Below are 26,738 nucleotides of genomic sequence, written 5' to 3' on the forward strand. Positions count from 1 at the left end.
CTTGAGTGATTGGGCTGTCTTGGGAAGCCAGCACTGGTCCTGGGGGCTCAGGACAGCTGGGCCACAGTGGCCTATTCCTTAGAAGTGGCATCAGAGTCTTGGCCTGAGAGGCCAGAGCCAGAGAAGGTGGTTGGAGCTTGCCCAGAAGCAGACAGATCCAGCGCGTGGGTCCAAATACATCTCTGTGGAGGGGCCAGGACGGGGACAACAGGTTAATAACACATACCTGCCTCACATGGGGGTTGTGGGGCTCCATCAGCTGCAGAGCATGTCAGTGCTATTCTTATCTATGACTGACAGGAGCAGTGACTGCTGCCATGACTCACACCCAGACTCCAGGCACAGAGCGTAGGGGCAGAGCTTTACCCCAGCTGGTTTAGAAAGGAGGCTCGTGGGCCCCCGGAAGGGGAGAGAAGCATCCTGCATGCAATGGCCTAGAGCAGGAGCTGATGGAGCCTGCCAAGAGAGGGTGCCTGACTCGAGGCCAGGTTACAACAGCACCCAGCAGACCCCAGGGCCCGTGTCTCACCTCACACCAGGTGCATTTTGCTAAGCGCATGCTACGTCCAGCTTGAACGGGTTCAGCCTTTTGTGATCTTCTGACCCCAAGCAGGACAGCTGTGGTCCCTATCTCACAGCATGGGGCTGGGGTGTACCCAGGCAGCTCCTGCACATGCACAGTGTGTCCAGGGCCATATTGAGCACCCACATTTCCCAGTTTGGGATACACATATCATCACAGAAATGGGCCTGTGGCTAGAGCACTAGGCTGGAACTCAGGAGATCGGGGTTCTAGTCCCAGCTCTGCCACAGACTGCCCGTGTGAGTTGGCCAAGGTGCTTCATCCATCTGGGCCTCAGTTCTCCATCTGCAACATGGGGCTAGAACACCTTTGCCTGGTCTGTTCAGAACTGTAAGCCCTTTGAGGTGGAGATTGTCTCCTACCACCAGCACGTCTAGTGCCTAGCAACGGGGCCCTGATCTCAGCTGGAATACAAGTACAGTAGAACCTTGAAGACCCAAACACCAGAGTTATGGACTGAGCGGTCAACCGGACACCATGTGGAACCAGAAGAACGTGATCAGGTAGCAGTGGAGACCCCAAAAAAAGGCAAATACTGTACTGTGCCTGCATTGCACCTTAAAGGTAGGCACATCTGGGCTGCCTGTTCCCACCCTCACCCCATGCATGGGCAGCCATTTACAGCTAGAAGGTGAAGACACTGAGGTTTGCAGGCACAGCAGTGAGCCCGAGCCGGCAGAGCAGGAGCAGCGCTGGCGTCTGTGCCCCTTTCCTGTAAGCTGTGGATGCTGGTTTCATCCCCTCCCCTTGGTCGGGAGGGGGACAAGCTTGCAAGCTCAGTCTGAGCCCAGGAAAGGAGCTGCTGATGCTACAAGGAAGGTGCTGGGGCAGGACCTGCTGCTCTTGTGGCCAGAGCCTGGCCTGCAGTGTGAGCTGCTGGAGTCGGAGGCCGAGCGGCTGCCGGCACGCTGGGCTCTGGAGGAGCATCTCAGTTTTAAGGGGCCACAGACTGCACTGCGCAGTCACTGACACCACGGTGCCCCAGGGTGCCTCACTCCTCACCCTTGCAGCCAGGGGGCTAGACCCAGCTGCCTGTCCCCACCCCCACAGGCGGGGCAGCTGCTTACAGGTAGGAGGTGAAGACACTGTTCAGAGTTCCGAACAACCTCCATTCCAAGGGGTCCGTAACTCTGAGGTTCTGCTGTCATACAAAATAATTCACCAGCCCCCTTTGCCCAACAGACCCTCGAAGGGGCTGGCAGCCTCACCCCACCTCAAAGCCTCCAACAACAAGGAGGCCGTAGATGTTGAATTTCCGCACGTTCTCCACGATCTTTTCCATGCAGGTCTTCGGAAGAGTTCTGTAAGGCGAAACAAGGGGGTGGCTGAGTGCAGAACGTACCCTGCACACCACGCTGGTTCTACAGCCGGGAGCTGGGCTGGCCACACCCAGGGAAGAACACACACTAGTGAGAAGGAACCCACTTCATCAAGGGACAGTCACCTGAAATCTCAGCCCTGACTGGATGGCAAGAGAATTCCCTCCCTGCCACCCAGTCATTAGTGCTTAATGGCTATTAGACAGGATGGGCAGGGATGATGTCCCTAGCCTCTGTTTGCCAAAGCTGGGAATGGGCGACAGGGAATGGATCACTTGATGATTACCTGTTCTGTTCATTCCCTCTGGGGTACCTGGCATTGGCCACTGTCGGAAGACAGGATACTGGGCTAGATGGACCTTTGGTCTGACCCAGTGTGGCCGTTCTTATGTTCTGTTCAGGATGAACAGAGCAAGGATAAGGTGAGGAACTTGTCTGGAAATATGCTCTAGCTCAGCCACAAGATACGGGCTTGAAGCAGGTACCACTGGGTGACGATCTCTGGCCTGTTTTATATGGGAGGTCACACTAGATGATCACAGCAGTCCCTTCTGGCTTTCACATCTACGACAGAGAGGTCTGCATAGGACAGTGGCATCTGGCTATTGCCTGGGACACCCTAGGAGAGAAAGTCTCTCTCACAAGAACACGAGCAGACAAACACACAACAAACCCCTTCGCCGGGTCCCAGAAGCATGAACTGCACTCTTAGCACCCCAAGGAGCAGTGAGACCACAGGGATCGTTAAACCCACCTGCTCCTAGTCTCCCGGGGGTGCTAGCAGCTGCACTCACAGCTCGGTTTGTCTGGGCTGGGAGGACACCCTCACCCACCGATAAGGATGGCGGGGAAGCCAATCTGCCAACTTACCGAAGGCTGTTCTGCCAGCCCCACCCTCCAAGCGGAGCGAGCTCGGCCCCAGACTCCAGTGCCGGGTAGCGCAGAGGGAGCGGGCCGGGTGTGTTTAATCTCTCACTTGGGTTATTTTCTAGGACACACTGGCAGCCTGGGAGAGGCCCGGCGACCGTGCTGGGATGCACCAGAGCCACAGCCTGGTGAGAAGGTACTGGGGACCGTCCCGGGGCCTGGGTCTCCGGCCGAGCTCTGCAGAGCTGTGGTGCTCCTAGCGCTGAAGCAGATGCTCCTTGCCAGGCACAGCTCCGTGCAGGACTCAGGCAGGCTCCCCAGAGCTGTCACCCAAGAGCCCATATCACACTGCGCGCCTGGGGAGCAGAGTGGAGACGGGAGGGAGAAGAGAAGCCTGGTGACCCAGCTAGGCCCCAGGATCTCAGACCATTGCACCAGGACACCTGACAACTGAGCCCCAGGGTCTGATTTGCGCCTTGTGCAAAAGGGATGGACAACACAGGCGGCCTGAGCAGGCAGAGTTTGCTCTCGTTCCACACAGGTGCCTGCAGCTACCCTATGAATTCACAGCCGGATCGAAGGGACGCACCCTGCAGCAGGATCCCAAGAGGCCAGTTGCTCCCCTGCCTCCCATTTTGGGGAAGTTTCCTTTTCACATGGGGCCTTTTCTCCTCTCAACAGCAATGGGAGATGTTGACTCCAATGAACCCTGGAGTGACCCCTAGGCTGCCGTGGGGCGACCCCAGGTGTGAGCTGGCAATGGCTCTGCTCTGGGATATGCAGCAGGCAGACCAGTTCTAGACACGGGTTTTGCTTCAAGGAGATTAACAGGCGTTTGCTCAAAGTACATGTGAGGCCAGCCCTACTTCAGTGGGTCACGGAGTTTCAGAAGCTTGCGCTTGGCCCCTGTCTCTCTGCTCCTGCCCTGACACTTTTCATTGTGCTTAGCAGCAAGCACTGCTCAGATTCACCAGCCCGTCCGTGGCACTTACCGCTTGGTGCCCAGCATGGACCCGCCACGTCCCAGCCAGCCTGCTACGTCATGCCAGCCCACTTTGCGGATCTGAAAGGAGCAATGTCTTGGTTCATGCTGACGACAGTCCGGCCTTTTCCCATTTGCTCCCAGCCTGGCTGCCGGGAAGCTTGAGACACCCGTCAGCAAATCCCCTGGCTCTGGGCAGTGAGATGATGGCACGTTTTGGAGGGGGCGCGTGAGGATGGAATTTGGCTGCTTACGCTCTCTGCGCTGGCTGAGCTCAGCCTGCCGATCTCACTGGACGGGGCCAGCTTACTGACGGCTTGGTGACGTGGCAAATACTCGCCAGGGGTGTTAATACGAAGCCACCTGAGTAGGTTCCCCAGAGGCACATGCCGATGTCTGTCCCCAGTTGCCCCCGCCCGCAGTCAAACTGGAGAGGTGTACCTGCCCCTTCGACAAGCCTTCAAAGCCATCGTTCACCACGTAGACTGTGTGCCCCTGGGAGATCCCGATACGCACCGCCGACCTGACAGCTGCGTTCATGCCGGCCGCCGGGGCGCCGACGTTCAGAATCGCCAGGCTGAAGTGAGTCTGCTGGAAGGGAGACAAACAGCACCAGTCGGCACAGACAGTGGCAGCAGGGAGAGCACACGCGTGCCCGGGGCACTGCGGCACTGCCACACCACACGCCAGCCAGCCCCAGCCACATCAGCTGAATGGCACCAGGGGCACTCTGCTCCATGACCCATCGGGTTTGAGGCTCCAGGGATCACTGTGACCACAAGTTCTCTGGATCAGTCACTGTGGGAGGGGGTGTGGCCTCCTGGCAGCCCCAGGAGCCGCTCAGCTGTGGGCCGGGGTGCTGGGAGAGGCAGCCCACCCTTCCCTGCTGCAGCTGCTCACCAGCTCCTCACTGGTGCGGGAAAGAGTGCAGAGTAGGTCTTGCTGCACCACGGCCTGTTCTTTGCCAGGCTGCGGGAACCCCAGGGAGAGCAGGATCAGATACTGACCGGCTCTGCCTGTCCCTAGGGAGCCCCTAGCACACTTGGCTCCCCCTCCCCGGCCCAGCCCCCTCCAAGGACCACATGCTGCTAGGGACAGCCAGCATGCAGCTTCCCCACTAGGCCCCTCGCCACCCTCTTAGCGAGATCTCCATCCCTCTTAACAGGAGGGGTTTCCGTCATTGAAAAGCTACCTGAGCTAAGAGTGAACCTGGGCTCTGCCTCCTGATGCTTTTGGGGGATCTGGGTGTGAGACTGAGACCAGGTCTGTGTGCGCATCCAAGGGTGGGTGTGTTGGTGCATGCATGCATGCGGGTGTGTCAGTGCACCCAGGTGGGTGAGTCCGTGCATGCATGCGGGTGTGTCAGTGCACGCAGGTGGGTGCATTGGTGCGTGCATGTGGACATGTCCGTGCACGCGGGTGGGTGTGTCCGTGTATGCATGCAGATGTATTGGTGCACGCGGGTGGGTGGACACCTTTTTTTAGTTTTCAATAACTTGCAGTCCATGCTAGATTAGACCCAAGAGCCCAAGCACTATCTGTACCTTCTCCCCCCGACTTACCTTTTCATGGGCTGTTTTCTGGTGTGCCAGGAGCTTGTAAATGTTCCAGTTATTTTCAAAGCTCCTGGAAAGAAAACCACTCTCGATGAGCCAGTCACCCCACACCACAATCACATCGAACCCCACCCGCAGGATCCACTCCAGAGTTAGCGATCAGCGCCAAGCCGGAGATCACAGATTTAAACAGGGAGGGGGCAGGGCCATGTGCCTAGGAGAACAGCTCCAGGGTATCAGAACTGGGTGTTCGGAGGGGAGGGGGGCAAGGGGGTAAGGCTATGCCGATTTACTCCAGCTGAGGGTGTAGCTAACGAAGTGTGACCCCCGTATCTCGGCTAGTTGTGCGTCTGCATTCCCCAAGGAGGGAAAGGCTGGACAGTTGATGTCATTATGCTATTGTACTTCCAGAATTTAAACTAGGGTTTTTCGTTGCTTGTGCATGAACATTAGACTACTTTGAATCTCTCTCTCCCAGATCCCAGTTAATTCTCCCATTTAGAGCAACTCCCTCCCAAATTTCATCTTTTTTAAGGCAGTTTTGGTACGTTTTAGTACTCACAAAGCCTTGGGAAATGGCAAAAACATTTTCCTTTGGTTAAGTTAGTGTTAAACTCATCAGAATTCCAGGTTCCCGCCTTCTGAACAAGATTTTAAATCATGGTAGCTGAGTGAGAACAACTTCGCTTTTGGGATTTTCTAACAGAAATGCTGACTAGCTCCATGTGCAGATTTGATTGCATGGGCTGTGCTGCTAATTAACTGCCCGCAAAACTTTGCTAATGAGTGAAGGTTGCCGAGTGGTGCCTCATGCCCTTCCAGAATGATGAGCTCTGCTACGCAAACCAGGCAATACAGGGTTAAGGAACATCACACACAACCCAAGCACAATCTTAACGCTGCCCCCGGGAGCTGGCAATAGCCAGTGCAAATGGCACACTCAGGCTGATGCGATGAGAAGCAGCCACGAAGAGTGGTCAAAAGAACCTGTCATTGTCTGTGTTGTGTTGCACAGATCTGAACAGCAGCATTTATCTGCATGCCCCCCAGCTGCGGTCGCTGTGCTAGCAGTAGCTGTACTGAATGGAGGAGGGAGCAGTTGGAGCAAGTTGGCAGAGCTGTTGCGGTGACAGTGCACGTGTACCATGAGGATCAGGGCTGCCCTGAGCGCTGGGAGCTGCAGGGTGTGGCAGTGGCAGGGCACAGGGACTGCATCATGGGACTGCTGGCGCTCTGCTGGCAGAGGTGGCAGTGGTCTCTGGACTTAGCAAGGGGTCAGCGAAGGCAGTATCTCAGAAGGGCTCCTCGGGGCCAGGGCGAAGGGGAGGGAGCAGCAAGTCGGGGGGTTTGTGTGGAGCAGGCTCAGGCCAGGGTAGATGGCTCCTGTTCGCCGTGCCTGGCCTGAGCCCAAGTGTCGTCTCAGCAAAGCGAGGCTGTCTGTCCCCCGCAGGGCTCGTGGGCCGTGTCCCCTGTGTGTGCAGAGCGCTGCTCCGGATGCCGGCAGCAGTCTGGGACCTCGCCTGCTGAGGGCAGGGGAGGCTGCAGTGTGGGGCTGGCGTCACTCTTGCTCACCAGCTGCTCTTTGCAGAGGCAGAGGGTCAGCTGCCCTCCAGATGGGCCCCGCCCACCGGGCGGCCGGAGCCGTGCTTTATCGACGCTGCTGCAGTCCATTTCCTTGGCTTTCAAAACAACTTCTCAGCCCCTCCCCATGTCCCACAGCCCAGCTATCCCTCTGCCCGGCCTCTGGCTCCGTGGCAGCGACTACCCAGCCCCAGCATGCCCTGACTGCACGTAGCACCCTCACTGCCCTGTGCCATCTGCTCGTCACCCCTCTCTCTCCCCCCCACAGCCTTCCTCTCTGTGGGCAGCAGGCGTTGGCAGGGAACCCGCAGGGTGAGGGGCTGGGCAGAGGACACGGGAACAGCACAGGGACTAGCATGGAGCTGGGGGGGGGGGCGGTGGGGGGCGTATTTTGAAAGGGGGACAGAACTGAGGGGCAGGGATGTGGAGGGGTTGGGGGGAGAGCGATAAAACCTCCCCAACCTAGCCCACTGCACAGCTCTGATCCCCCCTTCCCACCCCACTTCTCTCTGCACAGCTCCCACCCCCACCTTCCCTCCGCCTGCTCACTCCCCCAGCGCCACGAGAAGGGCCAGGACCAGCTGAAGGCAGGGAGGGGTGGGAGAGTGGAGATGCAGAGTCCCTGCCCCTGCCCTGGGCCTCGTGCACAAGCATTTCACTCCCTTGGGTGCGTCAGTTTAGCTCTCACCCCCCTGCAGTTCCAAATTTCACTCTCAGAAACTGTCAGCATCGCTCCCCCAAAGAGCTAGGGGTGCAGGGCACAAGCTGAGATCAATCCCAAGGAGTGAGATTGGTTTGGGGAAGATCAAAGCCATCGCCTAGGCCCCAGATGTGCACAAAAACATTAGAAGAACCAGGGATTTTGTAAATACATGATTTCTTGGGGGTGGGGAGGGCAGAGGGACTGTAGCTTGGAAACCCCTTGCTCAAATGACCCCAAATTTGCACCATTGACCCTATCCCACATCCCCATGAGCCACAGCAAGTTTCAAAGCAATCTGAGTGAGCATGTGCATTGTACAGTACTTAGAATAGTCATCTTAAAAAAGGTGAGTGACTCTCAACCGTAGCTATTGCAGAGCTGCATAATCAGGGTGCCTCACCTCCCCCGGAGCTGGATTGCCTCTTCGAACCTCTTCTCATCCATCGCTTTCTGCACGTCCTTTGTCTGAAGAAAAAAAAAAGTGATGGGGAAGTCTCGGTAAGAAAGAAAAACCCACGTAATTCAAGGGAAGTCAGCTAAATGTGAGACACGGTTGAAAATGAAATTACATTTGGCAGATTCTCTCTTAGTAACCTCTGAGCCTGGCTAGGGAGCAAACAGGGCAGAACAAGGCCAGAAATGGATTCTCTCTCTCTCACACACAGACTCAGGCTTTGGACGACAGCAGAAGGGATGTACTGGGACTTTAAATCTCGAGATACAGGGGATCTGTGTGTGTGAGACTCTGCATTGCTAATGACACATAAAACCCCACCTGCGCATAGCTAGAACAGACCCCCAGATACGCAGATCTCTGGGGCCATCCTCCATTTGTTCTGGACTCTCGAGTGCTGTTTCTCCCTTGCTAATCGCTGTCATGTGCCACAGCAGAGTACAGTATAAAAGAGAGGGAGGCCAAACTGAGCAGTAGAACTGTCCACCCAGAGCTGCCCCATATACTCACCACCTGGACGCACTCCATCAGGGGCAGGCGGACAGACTGGTTCCCGGAAAGGCTCACCACGCAGGCGGGCGTGTCAGGCGTGGCCTCCAGCAGCGCCATCACGGCCTCCATCCCCATCTTACTGCTCTGTGGAGGACACAGTAACCTTGGTAAGAGGGCTGATTCTCTAGTGTGGGCCCGCTGCTGCCACGTGCCCCGCTGCATGGCTCACGCCCACCTGTCAGAGGCAGCCGTGCTAGCGGGGAGCCTCGTACAGACACGCTAGTGGGAATCGGAGCATCACATGGGCTTGGCTACACAAAACACACCACGTGCTAAGGAGAGACTGAGCTGGTGGGGCACAAACGTACCTGAGGGCTGCCACTGAAAGATCCCGCAGCCACCCAGATCTTCTCCCAGACACCCACATGCCAAAGAAACTTCCAGGGAGCGAGCCCCTGCCCCACACATACACCAGAGGAGACAGGTGCTGCTGCAACTCCTGCAGGGGTGGTTTTAATTCTGTGCTCGGGTGTTTCCCCCTCGTTAACTCACTTCCCCACACAGGTATCAGAGCCACGGGCCACTGGACAAAGCTCCGGCACAGCCCCTCGGAGGGGGCAGGGAAGAGATGGGTGGATTCTGTGGCTCAGTGGGTTTGTTTCTCTAATTTAGATGATTAGGATCCCAGATCGTTACTAGGCTATTTAAGATTAGGACAGTTAGCAGTGGATTAGGAGGGGGCCGGTCTCTGTTCTGCACAACAGGGTCAAGCACCAACGAACGCTGCACTGTATGTGTGACTCCAGGCGTTCCCCCAAGCCTGTAAGCAAGTGCACCTAGCGTTGGGAACCTTCCAGGGGCCCACTTCCTGCTCACCATGCTGGGATTTCACCCTCCCAAATGCAGGCACACCAGACCCGTCGCTGCAATCACACACAGGGCCCGCTTGCACACAAGTCCCCTCTCGGCCAAATCGATTGTACCTACCAGCACACGATCGAACGCCGAGGGGGTCCCGCCACGCTGCACGTGACCAAGAACGGTCACCCGGGTGTCAAAGCCGAGGCGCTGGACAACCAGCTGTTCAGCAGAGAAAAGAGAGTGGGTTTGTTACAGGCCAATGTACTTCCAGAGCCCCCCAGCAAAGGAGCGTGCGCCCCAGAGTGCGTCACTTACATCCTTCACGTAGCTGGAGGAGATGGGTTTGCCGTTCCTGTCAATGGCGCCTTCAGCGATGATTATGATGTTGAGCCGGGATCCTCTGCTGCGCGTCTGCCACAAGAGAAAGAAACAGCCAAACTTAACCGGAGCTGGCAGGAGCAGACAGACTGGCTCCGCTGGCTGTTCAGGAAGCTCATTGGTGCTCAGCACTGATCATTTGCTCCCTTGCCTGGAGCGGGAACTGCAGGTTTCTTGGTAAACTGATGGAGAGGATGCACTGTGGCTGTATGTTTCTGTGCCCTTTGCTAAAACGCAGTGACATCCCTCACTCAAGTCGGGGAGATCTCTCAAAATCTTCTCCAGCCACTGCAGCTCAAGGCCAGAATCCCGCTGCCCAGCAATGTGCCACCGCACCCCAGGGACGCAGCATGGCACTGCCCGGTCTGCAGAACTCTAGAAAGCAGCCCCCTCCTCCCCACAGAGCTCCATTAACTTCAATAGGGCCCTGCCTGCCAGTCTTCTCTGGGCCTCCCCGGGCACGTTTCAGCTGGATTTGTAGTCAGCGGCATATTTTGTTTAATTAAAGAGACGGCTCAACCCTCTTGAACTCCTGTTGGCGCACACACTCCCCTTCATGCACCGGCTCCGCTAGAAATGCCCGGTTCAGCCTTCAAGAGGGATCACCTCCTCAGCTGGGGGGAATCGGTGTCGCCTAGTGATTGCAGCGGAGCCGTTCCGATTCACAGCAGCTGGGGATCTGGCCCAAGCTGTTCCTAATATGAGAGAGGAGGACACAAGAACTAGGCCAGGCCCAGAGCATGCCCACTTGTGGAAACCCTAAAGGGGAAGGCGGGGGGACTCGCCCCATCAATTGGCTTTGTCTGAAGACACTGTTACCATCACGCTGTCTAACCCAAAACAATTACAGAAGCTGGTTTTCAAGGAAATGAGCCCGTAGTGGAAACTCTAGTGGAAAAGACAAGGGTTGTACACAACCATGTACATGTACATGGTTGTGTGCGACTCGGTGGGGTCCATGTGGGCAGGCAGATCTGCTGGCATGGAGCAGAGTGCAGGATTGGGGCCCTAATACAGGTGTGCACCCTATTGAGGGGTGCCCATTATACAGTTAACAGAACAAAGGACCAGAGATCACGGCTTGGTAAAGGACCAGTGAAGACAAAATATTAAGCATTTGAGTCAGCCTTGCCCACACGCTCCATAAGCATTCTTTCCAAGCACCTGAGCAGCCTTCTGGTCCCACAGTGGTTTTGAATTGAAATTTACCAGGTGTTTGGCTGAGAACATTGGACTGCTGATGCTAAGAATAGACTCCTGCTTTGAAATGGGGGTGTCACTTCATTAAGATCCTTTTTGCCCAAGTGGCAGGACTAAGAGAAGGGCAGATAAAAAGGGGAGACCAAGGAAGAAGAGTAGAAGCTTGGAGTGGCATTTCTCTCTGGATTCCCCACCGAACCGAGCTCACTTCCCCAGCTGACAGAAGATGATTGCCGCGTCCCAAACAGCACTCACCTCCCCAAGCCTCTCGCACATGAAATCCTCCCAGCCATCCTCAGGAGGGGCCTCTGGGATGAAAAGCCAGTCAGCACCCGAGGCCAAGGCAGACACCAGCGCCAGGTACCTAGGGAAGCAGACTAGGGAGGTAAGAACCGTGTGGCTTGGGATCGAAACAAGTTCAGGCCTCTCATGGCTTGGGAGTAAGCATGAGAGATCCTGTCCACATGACAGCACCTGACAGAGTTAGTGGCATGGTTAGCTTGCAATATGCCTTGGGCCTGCACACACTACGGTTATGTTGCTAGTAACCACAGAGGCTGGCAGCAGTCTCCTTTCCACCAGAGCAAACCACTGCCTGGTTCCCATTTGCCCCAGGGCGCATTGCTGATTAGGGACTTCTCTTGGCTCTTGTGCAATGCATTCCACACAGCCCAGACCTTCCATTGCCCTCAGCACCGCTTCCTCCCCTCCTACCCAAAACCCACTCTCTTCCCCGCCCGACACTGCCAGCAACCATCCCCACCACACACCCCCGGTTCTCCCCCTCTCCCAGACAGCCACCCTCGCCCTCCCACCTCCGAAGAGTGGGGGCCTCTCCTTACCCACAGTGTCTGCCCATCACCTCCAGCACAAAGGTCCGCTGGTGGCTGCAAAGAGAGAACGAGGATCAGAATTTGGAGAGTAGTGTCTCTCTACAGCAAGGCTCCTTGGCCAGAGTCATGTTCAGTCATCAAAAGGCCCCTCCCATCGCATCCCCCAAGAATCTGGGTCAGAGGCAAGGGCTGTGCAGCACTGTGTTACTGTTCAGTATGGAGCTCTGGCTCTGGCCCTGCCGAGCTGGTACACCCTCCTGTATGTTCTGTGAGAGGGAGCCAGCAGAGAGAGGAGGGCAGCCGCGAAGGACTCCCCGCTCACCTCTGGGCCGTGGTGGTGATCGCATCGATCACCTCCATGATGCGGTGCAGCGCGGAGTCCGTGCCGATCGTCATGTCGGTGCCACAGAAATCATTGTCGATGGAGCCCACCAGGCCGACGATGTTCAAGTGACAGTATTTCTTAGCCACCTCCTTGGTGATCTTACCTGGGGTTAAACACAGAGAGGCTGCAGCAATCAACTCCCGACTTTCCCTGCAGAGCAAGACACTGCTCCAGCTGCGGGGCAGAATGGGCCCTGCTTATGGGCATGCAAAGCAAGCCGTTACTTTGACAATACATGTTAAATCTAGGTATCCCTGTTCTGCTTGAACAGTGTGACTGGAAAAGGCCATTGTCCTGAGTCTTCCAAGCCGTTTGCTGGAGACAGCAGGAAGCAGCCATGCAGCTCCCAATTGATCCACCAGAAAAGCAGATTTGACAAGTTGCAGTAAGGAGAGTCATATAAAAAAAAAGACCAGCCTAGAAATTGTGGTTAATTTCATGGTGATCTCCTTTGTTAGGCCTTCAAAGCCATCAAACCAACTTCACGATCACACCCGCTTTCTTCCTGGATCGAACAGAGAGCTGCATCCTGACTAACTCCTTTTTGATATAATTTCAAGACTTCAGGCTCACGTTCGTGATTTAGACTTCGCACCTAAGCCCACATGTGCCTTTGCGCAGAGAAAGGCAGAACAAGAACCCACAGTTCGAAGCTGATGCCAGGCAAGTTTAACAGTGAAGGCGATTCGCCATTGGAACAGAGGGCCAAGGGACATCTCTTGATGTCCTCACATCCAGACTGGAGGCCTACCTGGGAGACGCTTTAGCCAAACACAAGTTATTGGGCTCAACGCACTGAGTAAATGTAATGACCTGTGATGTACAGGAGGTCAGTTTAACTGATCTGATGGTCCCTTCTGGCCTTAAAACCTATGAATCCGATGATGTCTCCTGCTCAAGCTACTCCCCCCGCATTTGGCTTTGGCCCTGGGGATTCGCACAGTGTTTGTATTACGCTGCAGTTCAAACTGGGGCCTGCGCTGTCACGTACCGTCTTTGACCAGCTCCTCCAGCAGGCCGCCCCATTCTGTCCGGAAGATGTTGGCCCCCGTCAGGCTGCCGTCCCCGCCAATGACGCACAGGTTGGTGATGCCGTGCTGCACCAGGTTGTGGGCAGCCAGGAGGCGCCCCTCTCGCATGGTGAAGGCTTTGCAGCGGGCGCTGCCGATGATCGTGCCGCCCTACAAACAGCAGAACAAGGTGAGAGAGGAAACAAACAGCCAGAGCAGCTGGTGGATGCAAAGGGCCAACTGGGTGGGACCGACCCTCAGGAGCACAAGCTCTTGGGGCAAATCCACCTGGGAATCAGTCATGGGAAGCATCCTGCCCCTACAGCTAAAGGATGGGGAAGGGCGAGCAGGTTACCTGTGGGTAGAGGGGAGGAAAGAGGGTGCAGGAACCTTATTCCGGCCCATGCCCCAGTAGGCCAAGATTCAACCATACCTAGAGCTCTAGAGGGGTCCAACACCTGTGACTGCTGATGTTGCACTGGCTGGAGGGGATGTGGTCTCCCAGCTGGCGGAGGGCTCTGGCCAACTGTCCCCTCTGCTGCCCGCTGCAGCAGGCACTAGCCAGGGGAAGATGCTGCTCTGCGTTTCCACCTGTCCTTCCCAAGAACCACCTGCCTTGAGCCAGCCTGTGCTGTGACGGCAAGCTGCCACCCCTCCCCCACCGCAGCAGCGTAGTTCGGGCAGGAGCCACCCGACGTTTCCGTTTCAAATCTTCCCAGTCTCCTTTGGTCCCAGGGTAGAAAACAGCTGGGGCAGAGTTAACCAGCAACGTAATGGTTCCACTTAAAACACGCCACCCACCACCTTCCTGACCGTGCCCCTTGCGTCCATTTGCTGGGATCTCGACTCTTGGCCTTCCAACGGAACAATACGGAGTGAGGACGGCTGTTTTCCTGGGAGTCGGACTGAGCCAGCTGGGGCAGGCCTCCCACAAGCTCATCACCAAGGCGTCAGACCCACAGCTTTCATAACTCTTTGCAGCCTTTGTATTTGTCTCAGGCACTTCCTCCGGCTCCGATTGCAAATCAAGCCCAAAGAAGTGGTCGCGACCCTCCTGCCCCGAAGGGAGCTAATGTGCCCCCCACCCCTTTGCACCACTAATGGCCCGTCTCGCTGCCAGACGGCTCTCCTTTTGGAAGCAGACTCTCCAAAAGGTGCTGGCAAGAACAAATGCTCCCTTGGGCACTTGGTGGCCTGGCACTTGGCCCATCCCCGCAAGAGATTGCCCTGTTTTGTTCTGGGTCACAGCCCAGCATGCAAATTGCTTCTGGTTCATTTAGGGGCATGTCCCGGCAAGGAGCCTGCCTGTCTCTGGCTTGCATTTGTGCCTGGGGTTTGCTACAGTTTAGCTGATGTACCTTAACTAGCACTGTGAGGCCTAACTGCTGCTTTTATCCCCACGGACCCTGCTGCTTTGCTACATACTCCCAACCCCAAGCGTGGGGGAGAGTTAGGAGCTGGCCTGTTTTCCCCATCACCACACACTCACAACCGCATAGACAGCAGCTCCCGGGTCAGCAGCGCACCTTACACCCATGGCGGTAAAAACACTGGCATGTGCAAAACAGAGAAGGGTTCGGAGAAGGAAAGCGAAGGAGGGAAGACAAGGGAGGCAGAGAGACAAAATGCCACGGATTTCAGGAGCTCGCTACCACGGCTGGCTTTACTGCTTTGGAAAGGCCTGGCGTAAACGCGGGGGGACTTGCCAGGTCCCTCAGGCAGACGTGGCAGGGACACCAATGTGACTCCCTGCCCCTCTCCTCCGGAGCCAGGCTTCTGAGGTCACTCCCCACGGATGAGCGGGCGGCACTGCCAAGCGAAGCAAGGCGTGGCATGCTGAGTGCCAGAGGCTGTGGAACAGCAGCACACAGACGGGAGTGGGGAGGGCATGCAGCACCGGAGCTTTACCTGTGAGCAGGGAGACACACTGCTCAAATCAGGGAAGATGCTAGAGGGAGAGGGGAGAAAACACAAGAGAATGGAATGAAAGGCTCAAGGAACTGAGGGATGCTTCCAAGTGGCCGGCATAGCTGGCTGGTTTCGGTCCTGGCTACACAGCAGTTACAGCTTTCTTGGGCGCCTGGTAGATCCCAGCTGGGAACCAATGGGGCTAGCACCTCATCTGGGTCAGCGACCCACACTGGGGCAGACAAAGCCAGTGTTTCCAAGGCAGAGCCCTCCCCCACCCCACTGAAGCCCTTGCCCCTTAAACACAGGCTAAGATGGTATTTCTGTAAGAGTCAAAGTCCCTGCTCCAGGACCCCCACTCCCCCAAAGTCTGTTACACCAGGTCATGGCAGAACCAGGTTATTCGCAGGGGGCGTGTGGGGCTGAACCACGCTTTAGCCCAGGCCATTGTGCTATGCAAAGAACCACACTGACATGCCGTTGGGAAGTATTTTTGTGGCCCTGATTGGTTGTGTGTTTCCACGCTGCACAGCTGTGTTTAAATGTAGCTGGTTTTGTGGAGTAGGCAGGGCCTAGAAGGGGACCTAGCAAGGAGAAGCAATAGGGCTCGAAGGAGAGAAACCACTGGGAAGGTACATCAAGCTGTTTGGTTTTGGAAGCGTATCTGGGGGGGGACTGGCTACTTGCTTGTTTTTGATGTTAGACATTCCAGTCCCTCTCTCCAGTGTTTCTAGCAGGGCTGTGACACCATGCCAGCGGCACCTGTTTAAATCTCCTTCGGCTGGATCCCTAGCCGGTGTAAATCAGCGCTCCCCACTGACTGCAGGGGAGACTGTGTGATTTCAAGAGAGCCATGCTGATTTGTGCCAGCTAAGGATCTGGCCCTTTGGTTTGTTAAAGCCTATTGAACTCAAATGCCTCAGAAACCTGTGGGAGACAAGATGGCTTTAGGTGCCTTTATTAAAGATTCAACAACCCCTTGTTCACTGAAGGACTTAGAAAGCCTCAGTCCTCATGTGAGACCTCCAAGGAGACCTCCAGCAAACCAGGGTAAGCTCAGACGCGTCAGCCCAGATACTTCAAGGTAAAACCACAAGCAAACACACAACTCAAAACCACATCTTTTACACGTCAGAAAGAACCAAGACAGGGACACGGACCAGAGTGCCTAAACCCAATTCATTTCCCATCAGCTGGTCCCCTTTAAGCTGGGGTCGCATCTACACTACAAGTACACTGTGAGGGGCAGAGTTTCCCCAGCAGAGTTTCCACTTTGCAATGTAGATGGGCCCTAACCTTGTGTTCACCATGAATCAGAATCTCGCTACGGCCCAGGTCTGTCCGAGCCTGCAGCCCAGTTCAGGGACACAGTTATATACACGGTTAGGTCCCATCTACGCTACAGAGCAAACTGTGGCAGGGACAGTGGTATTGCTGACACAGCTGTCTTTACAGTGTAGGGTCAATGGGCCCTTAAAGAGCCAAGCATGTTTTTAACACAGTTTGGGGCTGTCTATGCAGCTGACACCAAAACTGTGTTATCACACCGAACGACTGCAACTTGGTGCACCAGTCCTCGATTAATCTGGCTGTGCAGTCAAGACCAAAGCTGCTCCAGGACCTTGATGTGAGAAGCACAGACTGAGCGGGAAGGCAGGAGAGACGACTCGTGAGGGGGAAAGAGATGTCTAAATCATACAATGGAGTCAAATCAACCCAAAGGCGTGTTTCAGTAGGACGCGAATCACTGTTACCAAGAGGGACGGAGAAAGGAGACCCACTCCCTGCCTCAGGGAGCTTGGGAAAGGGGCATGCACAGACATGGATGGAACTCACACACAGCCATTTAGCAAGTTTAATGAAGTGTCACCTCTGAGATGGCCCCCTTCCTGCTCTCTTGAGGAAAAGGGCACAGCTAACACTGTTTCTCCGGCCTTGCTATGCTGCCGGATGGCTTACACTGACTTCCCCTCCAGGGGAACAGCCTCTTTCCAAAAACGCTTTCTCCCAAAAACGCTTTCTCCCCACTGTCTCCTGCTAGCAGAGAACGGAGCACACACAGCGCTGTAAATCAATCACCCCCTACTCCCAGCGTGCCCTGGGCCTGCAGTTGCAATCATTAGGACAGGAAGAACAGCCTCTATCCCCAGGCTAAAGAGTTCGCCCTGGTGTTCAACATGTGCTGGATGGATCCAGCATCTAGACTCCATCGAACTGGACTAGAACATGGTTTAGCTTTGCCCAGCATGACCAGCCAAACTGAGCTATAAAACCGAGCTCGGCAAACTCAGTGTGAGCCCAGTGTAGACGGGACCGTGGGGAGCAAAAACTAGGATTTTATATGTTATTACTAAATCATTTCAGAAAACCCTCTCCAGCTCTGACCCCCGCAGACCAGAGGAAATTGCAACACTGGGCAGATGCGTCAGAGATGCATGTGAGCTGCACAAGTTAAAAGGGAAGGACTGAGAGGCCTTTATACTCACAGAGGGCAACGGCAAAATTGCTTACCAACTGAATGATGTTCGAGACGCTCAGCCAGTTTGCTTGCTTAATGTTCTCTCCTCCTTCCACCAGGCCCTCGTAACCCTGCAAACAGAGAAGCAAAGATGCAGACGTGAAAGGTTCGCCTCGCTGAAGCAGGGCCTGGCCAGCCAGCCAACACCCAGCAGCTCCTGTGCGGCTGATCCGATTCACTGGTCCATTTTGGCTACGCGTCTCTCTGGGCCTGGGTGAGGGATCAGTGAGGCAGACACCTCACGGGAGGGTGAGGCTGTAAAACAGCTCCTTGGCAGGACCGCAGGTAATCCTTGTGTGAGCCCCCGCAATGGCGAGTGCAGATTGGGGTTAGTGCAGAGCCTGCTAGGCGCGTCCAAGGCAGCAGGAAGGTAATGCCACCCCAGGTGACTGACAGTTTGAGTTCAGGGCCCGGCATCAGTTACTGGCAGTCAGAAATTCCTCCCTCAGACACAGAGCATCTCCCTGTGCCCACTAAGGGCTGAAACAGACCAGGAGGGACACAGCTGGCTTCTCCTCTCCTGCTCCACCTCCCCGTCCCTGCCTTTCTCCCTCAGGAGCGAATGGGGCACGGAAGTCCTCACATCTCACTGTGCGTGTGGGGTAGGGTTGCCAACTTTGTAATATTTAAAAACCGGACACTGCAGCAGGAGTGCTGGAACCTCCCCTGCCCTGCCCCACCCCACCTCTTCCCTGAGGCGCCGCCCCCCATTTGCTCCTCTTCCCGTCTCTCTCCCTCTTCCTCCCATTGATTGCTGCTCTTTGCCTCTCCCCTAACTCTGCTCAGCATGGGAGGGTCTCGCCTGTCGAGCCAGGGCTGGGGGGCTGGGAGCTGCAGCTGCCCGATTAATGTAGGAGGCGGTCCCAGCTGAGTAGGGGCTGGTGCGGTGATGACCTGGTGCCTTCCTGCCTCCCCCGCCCGCAGTGACTGGATACTGTCAGGTTCCCTTTTCAACCAGACTTTCTGGTCGAAAACCAGGCACCTGGCCATCCTAGTGTGGGGGAAGGGGAGAAGTTAGCTTAGTTCAAACATTTAAAATAAAAAACTAAGGGCCAGATCCTCAGCCTGTGTAAAGCCAATGGAGTAAATGACACTGTGCCACTTCACACCAGAAGAGGGCCTGGTTTCCATGGCCCTGCGGTGGGAAGTGACTCTCATGAGCACCAGGAGGAGACCAGGAGCACTAACATTTTGCTGCACAGAATCCACCCAAGCTAAAGGCTGCTATGAGACACTTTGGCTGCTGGGGTGGCTGGAAGCAGCATGCCGCAGTCCCCAGCAGCACACTCGCACAGAAAGAACAGAACAAAGCTCCGGATGTCCCGAGAGTTCAAGCGGGGATCACACCCCACACCCTCCCATTGACTGTTACTGGGCAACAGCTGCAGGGGTGAATGGCCGTTAAAATTTCACTAGCTCTCCAAGCAGCTGGCATTTGTAATCCAGCTCCTTGTGGGGAGAGGAGGGGTGACTGGGACGGGAGAGGGCTGAACGAAGGCAAAGGGGGGTTCTAAATTGCCCCCTCCCCAAAATAGCCAGCTGCTGTGTTTCATCCACTTTTACACTCATTTGCTAGTGGACAAGCTCAACAGCCCAGATTTGACTTTGTTTGGGGCTGGAGGAGTCCAAGGAGAAAGAGCAGGGATCATAACAACGAAGCGTGGTTAGATGTTGGCTGCATGTGTGTTTATTTAGTGTGCAGTTTCAGCTTTGGCAGACAGTGGAGATAGCAGACCTTAATTAAACCACCCACGTTAGGGTCACCAATGTGGTTAGATGTTGGCTGCACGTGTATTTATTTAGTGTATGATTTCCACTGCAAGCCTGGGGCCAGCCCTTGTTGGCAAAGTGAGCTAGAACTGCACCTTCCATTTGTAACGGCACAGCGAGAAAACCCTCCGTCCCCAGTGGCACATTAGCCACTGGGCCAATGGGGCCCATTCCCAGGGGCCCCGACCCTCTCCGCCCACCCACCCAGAGCTCCTTCCGGGGAGCGGGGTCAGAGCACAGGGGCTTGCCCCACTCCGCCTGCTGCCCCAGCACTCCTGCTGGGGAGCAGGGGAAGCCCCCACCCCACCCACCCCGCTGGCGCACTAGGCGAGAGGGGCGGGATGGCATGCCCCCATGCCCAATCCCCTTTCCCTGGCAGGAGCGCGGGGGAGTGGGGAGGGGCCCTCCACTTGCTCTGGCCCATGGCCCCACAAAAGCTTAATCCATCTCTGTCAATCCCAACTGGATGCGGCCGCACAACCCGGCTGCAAACCCAGCAGCAACTGTGCCAAGAACCTGGCAACTCTCTGCCTTAAACTGAAGTCACCACAAATGAAGCTGAGCAAGACTGTGGGAGTGAAGGGGGGAGGGGAGAGGGGACCCTTGAAAAGAAATGTCCATGATTGTAGGGATCACGATACCAAGGAGCTAAGAGAAAGAGCTCCTCCTGCCCAACAGCTCTGCCAGTTGAATCTGTCACGAGCTATAGCTAACCCGTCTATCCCAGTTTGGGGTTTCCCCCGGGAAGAAGCCACCAGTCACGCCAACTTGATGTTAACACACTGGAGACTAGGAGTCACGACTCCTGGGTTCCACCTAGGGCAAGTCCCTTCTCCTCTTTCTCCTCCGTGTAATCATTTGCAAAGCAGGGGTGCGATCATCCTTCCCTGTCACAGGCAGGCTCTGAGCAGAGATCACTAGAGGTGAAAGGATGCTGCACTATCACAGCATAACCAAGCCCCAGTTTATTTCCCCCTCCAAGTTCCATAGGTGGCACTTAGCCATTAACAGGACAAAGCTATACAATCTCTACCCCTTGAGAATGACAGAAAAAAATATTGAATCGAACCTCATAGATCAGGAAAACTTTTGCTCCAACGTATATTCCCATGCGAGTCACGGCACGGACGGCGGCATTCATACCTGGAAAGGGAGTACAAAATAAACCACAGTCAATACTGAGCACTTGGGCATAGGGGCCACAAAACAGGGACCGGTCCTTATAGTCCTGAGTTTCAATATGGTTCAGGTTGCTATTAGATCAAAGCTTCCCAATTTATAATCTCGATAGCAATCACAAAGTTGGGGGAGTAAGAGTATAGGTTTATTACTATTTCTCACCATCAAAATGATGGACTAAGGCAATTCAACAACAGATACATAGACCAGGAGTAGGAAAGCTAGCTACACTTAATACAGGTAAGTAGTTTTCATGTACAAGAAAGTAACACATTATAAATAACCACTTCCTCATCTACAGCTAAACCAGACCCAATAGAATAAATAGGCTCACAGTACCTCAGTCCTCCCAGATTTCTCTTGCACTGTGATTATATAGATTACCAGGCCTTCCCAGTGGCTAGCTTCAACCTAAACCTTGCCCTCACAATATTCTTTGTCTTTGACAGCGGGTGTTAGCTCTTGTATTCTCCAGCATGCGGCTAAACCTTTTGCCTGCCCGGCAGGGTTAAATGGGGAACCCCAGATGGCTTCTGGGGGAAAAAGAGAAGAGGCTGAAATGAAGAGGCGGGGAAGGAATGTAGAAATGAGAGAGAGAGAGAGAATAAACAAGAGGGGATGAGGAAGGAACATGTGAAAGTTAAGGTGAGGAAGGAGAGAGAGACATGAGAGCAGGACCAAGGAAATGAGAAAGTAATTTTAAGAATAGGAGGGGGGCGGGGGGGGGCGGGGTGTTTGCTTGTTTTTTGTTGTTTTTGTTTTTTAGTTTCTTTCAGCTACTGCTATTAGATTGACAACCATAGCAAATTTCACCATAAAGCTTCTCACCTAAAGCTTTGCAATTCCTTCCCCTATCTGAAAAGATGTGAGAATGGGGAGTGCACCAGACAGAAACAATCAAACCCATTTGTTACAACCAAAATTAAAGTGACCACCTGTGAAAGTGCTGGACTAGAAGGAGGGTGGATAAAAATCGGAGTTTTTTAAAAATTAAAAAAAATCTGATTTTTTAAAATTAAGTTGGATTTTTTTATTTGTTATAAGCTTTTCCTTTTAAAACTGTTATTTAGGAAAATATATTATAATTTAAACAAAATAAATCCAATTTAAATAACAAAAATACAGTTAATTCCTCTGTTTAAGAAATCTTTTAACTGTAAATGTGAAACATGTTTTGATAGGTATCCAAAACATGTAAGGTTGTTTTAATACAAATAAACTTCACATGCTGTTGTGTGTGTTTAATTAAATTCCAGTTACCCATCCTAATACAGCTTGATGCCAATCATGCACAAAAAGTTAATTATCTAGTATAAGTATCTCACAGTCACTTAACAGCCTTTCATCTCCAAGCAGTTGGAGTCAATCTGATTTAGGCCAAAAGTCAAATGATTCTGGAGGGCTCATCCTAGTCCATTGTGAAATTCGTTCACAAGCACCACTCACTTTGGCTGTCTCTAATCAGGAGTTGTCTGAGCCTGTAATAAATAGTAAGGCGGTTACAGATTCTTGGATTTACTAGACCACTAGTGAAGTACCTGCCTGCACTGTATCTGGTTCTAGACAGGGGGGATTGATTTAAATCAAAGCGATTTAAATCACTGAGTGGGAAGCCTCAGTTAGTAAATAAGCAATATCTCATTCACCATTTTCTGACATACTAAAAATGTACAGTTTATAAGAATCTGAAAATATTAAGCTATATAGTTGCTTAAATAAATGTACATAGTTATAGTGTACCCTCCTAGATAGCAAAAAGATGTACCAAATATAGCGTCATGGCTCTATTTAGTTGTAAATCAACGTATTTTAATGGTTATATCAACCAATGAGTGTGCACCTTTCTTTAGAAATAACTGAAGTACAAATGAAAAGGCTGATTAAAATAGATTTAAATTGAGGCTTCCCACTCCGTGATTTAAATCGCTTTGATTTAAATCAATCCCCCCTGCCTAGAGCCAGATACAGTGCAGGTGTAACCCACACACCTCCAGGGTGTGGTGTTCTGTCCCATCTAGTGGCACCGAGCCCACTTAGAGAGAGAGTTAAATGAGTCTGCTCTACAGCCTTAGCTAAGAGCCAGTTTGCTTTTAGCTCCTGCTGTAGAGGCTCATGCACTAAGCTCCAGAGGTCCCTGGTTCGATCTGGCCCGCTGATGACCGGGGTCAGTCGGCGTTACACAGGCAGGTACTTCACTAGTGGTCTAGTAAATCCAAGGATCTGTAACCGCCTTACTATTTATTCCAGGCTCAGACAACTCCTGATTAGAGAGCATCAAAGTGAGTGGTGCTTGTGAACGAATATCACAATGGACTAGGATGAGCCCTCCAGAATCATTTGACTTTTAACCTAAATCAGATTGACTCCAACTGCTTGGAGATGAAAGGCTGTTAACTGACTGTGAGATACTCCTCTCCATGGCTGGTTCCCCACTAGGCTCTGGTCTACACTACAGGGTTAGGTCGAATTTAGCCGCGTTAGGTCGATTTTATAATGAATGTGTCTACACAAGCAACCCCGTTCCATCAACCTAAAGGGCTCTTAAAATCGACTTCTGTACTCCTCCCAGGCGAGGGGAGTAGCGCTAAAATCGACTTTGCTGGGTCGAATTTGGAGTAGTGCAGACGCAAATTGATGTTATTGGCCTCCGGGAGCTATCCCAGAGTGCTCCAATGTGACCGCTCTGGACAACACTTTCAACTCCGATGCACTGGCCAGGTACACAGGAAAAGCCCCGGGAACTTTTGAATTTAATTTCCTGTTTGGTCAGCGTGGCGAGCTCAGCAGCACAGGTGACAATGCAGTCCCGCCAGAATCGCAAACGAGCTCCAGCATGGAGCGAACGGGAGACAATGGATCTGATTGCTGTATGGGGAGAAGAATATGTGCAGGCAGAACTCTGATCAAAAAGAAGAAATGCTAATATATATGCCAAAATCGCACAGGGCATGATGGACAGAGGCTACAACAGGGACACACAGCAGTGCCGCGTGAAAGTCAAGGAGCTCAGGCAAGCCTACCAAAAGACAAAGGAGGCAAACGGTCACTCCGGGTCAAAGCCCCATACATGCCACTTCTATGATCAGCTGCATGGCATTGTAGGGGGGGACCCTACCACTACCCCACCACTGTCCATGGACACCTGCAAGGGGGGAGTCTCACGCAACTCAGAGGAGGATTTTGTGGATGAGGAAGAGGAGAAGGAGGAGGAGGAGGAGAATGCGCAGCAGGCAAGCGGTGAATCCGTTCTCCCTGGCAGCCAGGACCTTTTCATCACCCTGGAGCCAATACCCTCCCAAGGTGGGATCCCAGATCCTGAAGGTGGAAAAGGCCCCTCTGGTGAGTGCACATTTTTAACTACACTACAGGGTTTAAAAGCAATAGTGTTTAATGTTTGATTTGCCCTGAAGACTTGGGATGCATTCATGGCCAGTACAGCTACTGGAAAAGTCTGTTAACATGTCTGGGGATGGAGCGGGAATCCTCCAGGGACATCTCCATGAAGCTCTCCTGGAGGTACTCTGAAAGCCTTTGCAGAAGGTTTCTGGGGAGGGCTGCCTTATTTCATCCTCCACAGTAGGACACTTTACCACGCCAAGCCAGTAGCAAGTAGTCTGGAATCATTGCAGCACAAAGCATGGCAGCGAATGGTCCTGGGTTTTGGTCGCATTCAAGCAACATTTGGTCTATATCTTTCTGTGTCACTTCTCAACTGTCAGGGCAGCTCTCATCTTGGTATTCCTGCGCTACAGGGTGGGGGAAAGCAACTCACAGAGTTCCAGGAAAGTGGTCTTACGCATGCGAAAGTTTCGCAGCCACTGGGAATCATCCCATACCTGCAACACTATGTGGTCCCACCAGTCTGTGCTTGTTTTCTGGGCCCAGAATCGGCGTTCCACTGTATCAACCAGCCCCACTGCCACCATGATGTCCCAATTGCCACATCCCATGCTTTCAGGAACGTCTGTGTCCATGTCCTCCTCACAATCGTCCTTGTGCTGCCGTCTCTTAGCCAGGTTCTGCACATACTGCAGTATAATGTGCGAGGTGTTTACAATGCGCGCAACAGCAGCGGTGAGCTGAGTGGGCTCCATGCTTGCCGTGCTATGGCGTCTGCACAGGTAACCCAGGAAAAAAGGTGCAAAATGATTGTCTGCAGTTGCTTTCATGGAGGGAGGGACGGAGGGAGGGGAGACTGATGACATGTACCCAAAACCACCCGTGACAATGTTTTTGCACCATCAGGCATTGGGAGCTTAACCCAGAATTGCAATGGGCAGCGGAGACTGTGGGAACTGTGGGATAGCTTCCCACAGTGCACTGCTCCGTGAGTTGATGCTAGCCACGGTAGTGAGGAGCACTCTGCCGACTTAATGCGTTTAGTGGGGACATACACAATCAACTGTATAAAAATCGATTTCTAAAAATCGACTTCTATAAAATCGACCTAATGTCATATTGTAGACCGGGGTAGGCAACCTATGGCACGCGTGCCGAAGTCGGCATGCAAGCTGATTATCAGTGGCACTCACACTTCCCGGGTCCTGGCCACCAGTCCGGGGGGCTCTGCATTTTAATTTAATTTTAAATGAAGCTTCTTAAACATTTTAAAAACCTTATTTACTTTACATACAACAATCGTTTAGTTATATATTATAGATTTATAGAAAGAGACCTTCTAAAAACGTTAAAATGTATTACTGGCACACGAAACCTTAAATTAGAGTGAATAAATGAAGACTCGGCACACCACTTCTGAAAGGTTGCCAATCCCTGTTGTAGACATACCCTTAGTTACCACATCTGACCACGAGTGCTGATTAACGTTATGTAGCATAGAGCAGGTTCCCCTTAACGCTCTTCCTTCACATATATCCTCTTTTCCTGTTACTTATCACAGCGCTAGAACTGTTTGGTTCCTCCCTTTCTCTATGCCTGCTCCTTTCAACCCAAGTCTATTTTAGGCCCTTGGAAGATAATGTAGCAAGTCTCAGCTGTTTTCCCACCTGACTGGGTAATTTCAGTTTCAGATCCCACAGCAACTGCTCACATCAGGCAGTCCTGTGTTTGGCACTGCCATTTCATACAGAGCAAACTTTAGTGTCTGTCCCTTGGGGTTAGAGTTGTGCCAATAGGGAACAGGATGGCTAGCAGTTCTTTGAACGTACCTCCATGTCCTGATGCTTCCTATGAAGATTCAGGCTGTATTAACTTTGGCTCAGGAGACCACACTGCCAAACAAGCCAGCCTTTCATTTGTATTCATAATGGGCTGACTCCAGTGACATTGCCAGAGATTAATCTGACCCAATATATTTGTGTGTGTTAAAATGCATTAAAAATCACTTTTCTTTGTTAAAAAAATTAAGCCAGTCACTTAAAGCAAAAACATAGCTGGCCAGGTGAATCCCTGCCCAGACATACAATCACCTTTTATCAAGGGGCAGGCCTTGAAAATGTACCTGGCATATACCAGCCAGGGGGCTTAGGCTACCAGCTATGGCAAAATACACTGGTGCTAGAAACATTGTTTTTTTTTAAAGCAACAGCTCAGATTCTGCAGAACCCTGATGCTGCAGGAAATTGAACAAGAGGATTTCTCAAATATCTGCCAAAGGGGATCCTTCTAACCTTTGTTTAGAGGTGACATGCAAAAGCACTGCTCAAAGTTACAAGCTTGCCCACAAAGATGCCACAAGAAAGAAAAATGGAGATGGGGGTTTATGAAGAGAAGCAGTGTTGTATGGTCAAACAACCCCAGAGATTTATCACTGTCTTGCAATCCAGAGAAATGTGAGCTGCAGCCCTCCTGGGGCTCCTCAACACGCAGAGTGCCATGCCAGCTACCCTGAGCAAAGGCAGATGGAAAAAAGGGTTAGAAATGGAACAGTTTGTTCACGCCTTAGTTAGCTGTTCTTTGTGCTGTTACTGACTCTGGCAGCAAAACTAGGACATAAGCAGCTCAGACTATCGGAGAATACAGTGGTGTCACATGAACATTACAGTAGTACCTGAGGCCAACCGGATTGGAGCCTCATCATTCTAGGCATAAAGACAGAAGCGACAGCCCATCCCCCCAAGAGTTTACAATCTAGGTAAATGAGACAGACAGACTAATGGCTTAGGCAGGGCCGGCTCTAGAATTTTTGCCGCCCAAGGC

At 53.1% G+C, this 26,738-nt stretch overlaps 1 protein-coding gene across 2 annotated transcripts in view; it reads right to left on the minus strand.

Annotated features, from left to right (window-relative positions):
* Nucleotides 1-26,738, minus strand: part of PFKL (phosphofructokinase, liver type) — a 38,719-nt gene that overhangs the window by 7,880 nt on the left and 4,101 nt on the right. The window contains exons 2-15 of one of the 2 annotated variants that reach the window (XM_026660780.2): nt 20,470-20,543; nt 17,624-17,701; nt 13,186-13,375; nt 12,132-12,297; nt 11,819-11,863; nt 11,232-11,340; nt 9,714-9,809; nt 9,525-9,617; nt 8,556-8,681; nt 7,992-8,056; nt 5,314-5,377; nt 4,193-4,339; nt 3,762-3,832; nt 1,797-1,884 (exon numbers count right to left, since the gene is read on the minus strand). In XM_026660780.2, coding sequence (XP_026516565.1) covers nt 1,797-1,884; nt 3,762-3,832; nt 4,193-4,339; nt 5,314-5,377; nt 7,992-8,056; nt 8,556-8,681; nt 9,525-9,617; nt 9,714-9,809; nt 11,232-11,340; nt 11,819-11,863; nt 12,132-12,297; nt 13,186-13,375; nt 17,624-17,701; nt 20,470-20,543 — 1,412 coding nt within the window. Of the gene's footprint in view, nt 1-1,796; nt 1,885-3,761; nt 3,833-4,192; nt 4,343-5,313; nt 5,378-7,991; nt 8,057-8,555; nt 8,682-9,524; nt 9,618-9,713; nt 9,810-11,231; nt 11,341-11,818; nt 11,864-12,131; nt 12,298-13,185; nt 13,376-17,623; nt 17,702-20,469; nt 20,544-26,738 lie in introns of both variants that reach the window. The other variant, XM_026660779.2, reaches the window with a different exon arrangement.

Source organism: Terrapene carolina, unplaced genomic scaffold (assembly GCF_002925995.2).
Source record: "Terrapene carolina triunguis isolate 2854851 unplaced genomic scaffold, T_m_triunguis-2.0 Scaffold837, whole genome shotgun sequence".
Taxonomy (NCBI): domain Eukaryota; kingdom Metazoa; phylum Chordata; order Testudines; family Emydidae; genus Terrapene; species Terrapene triunguis.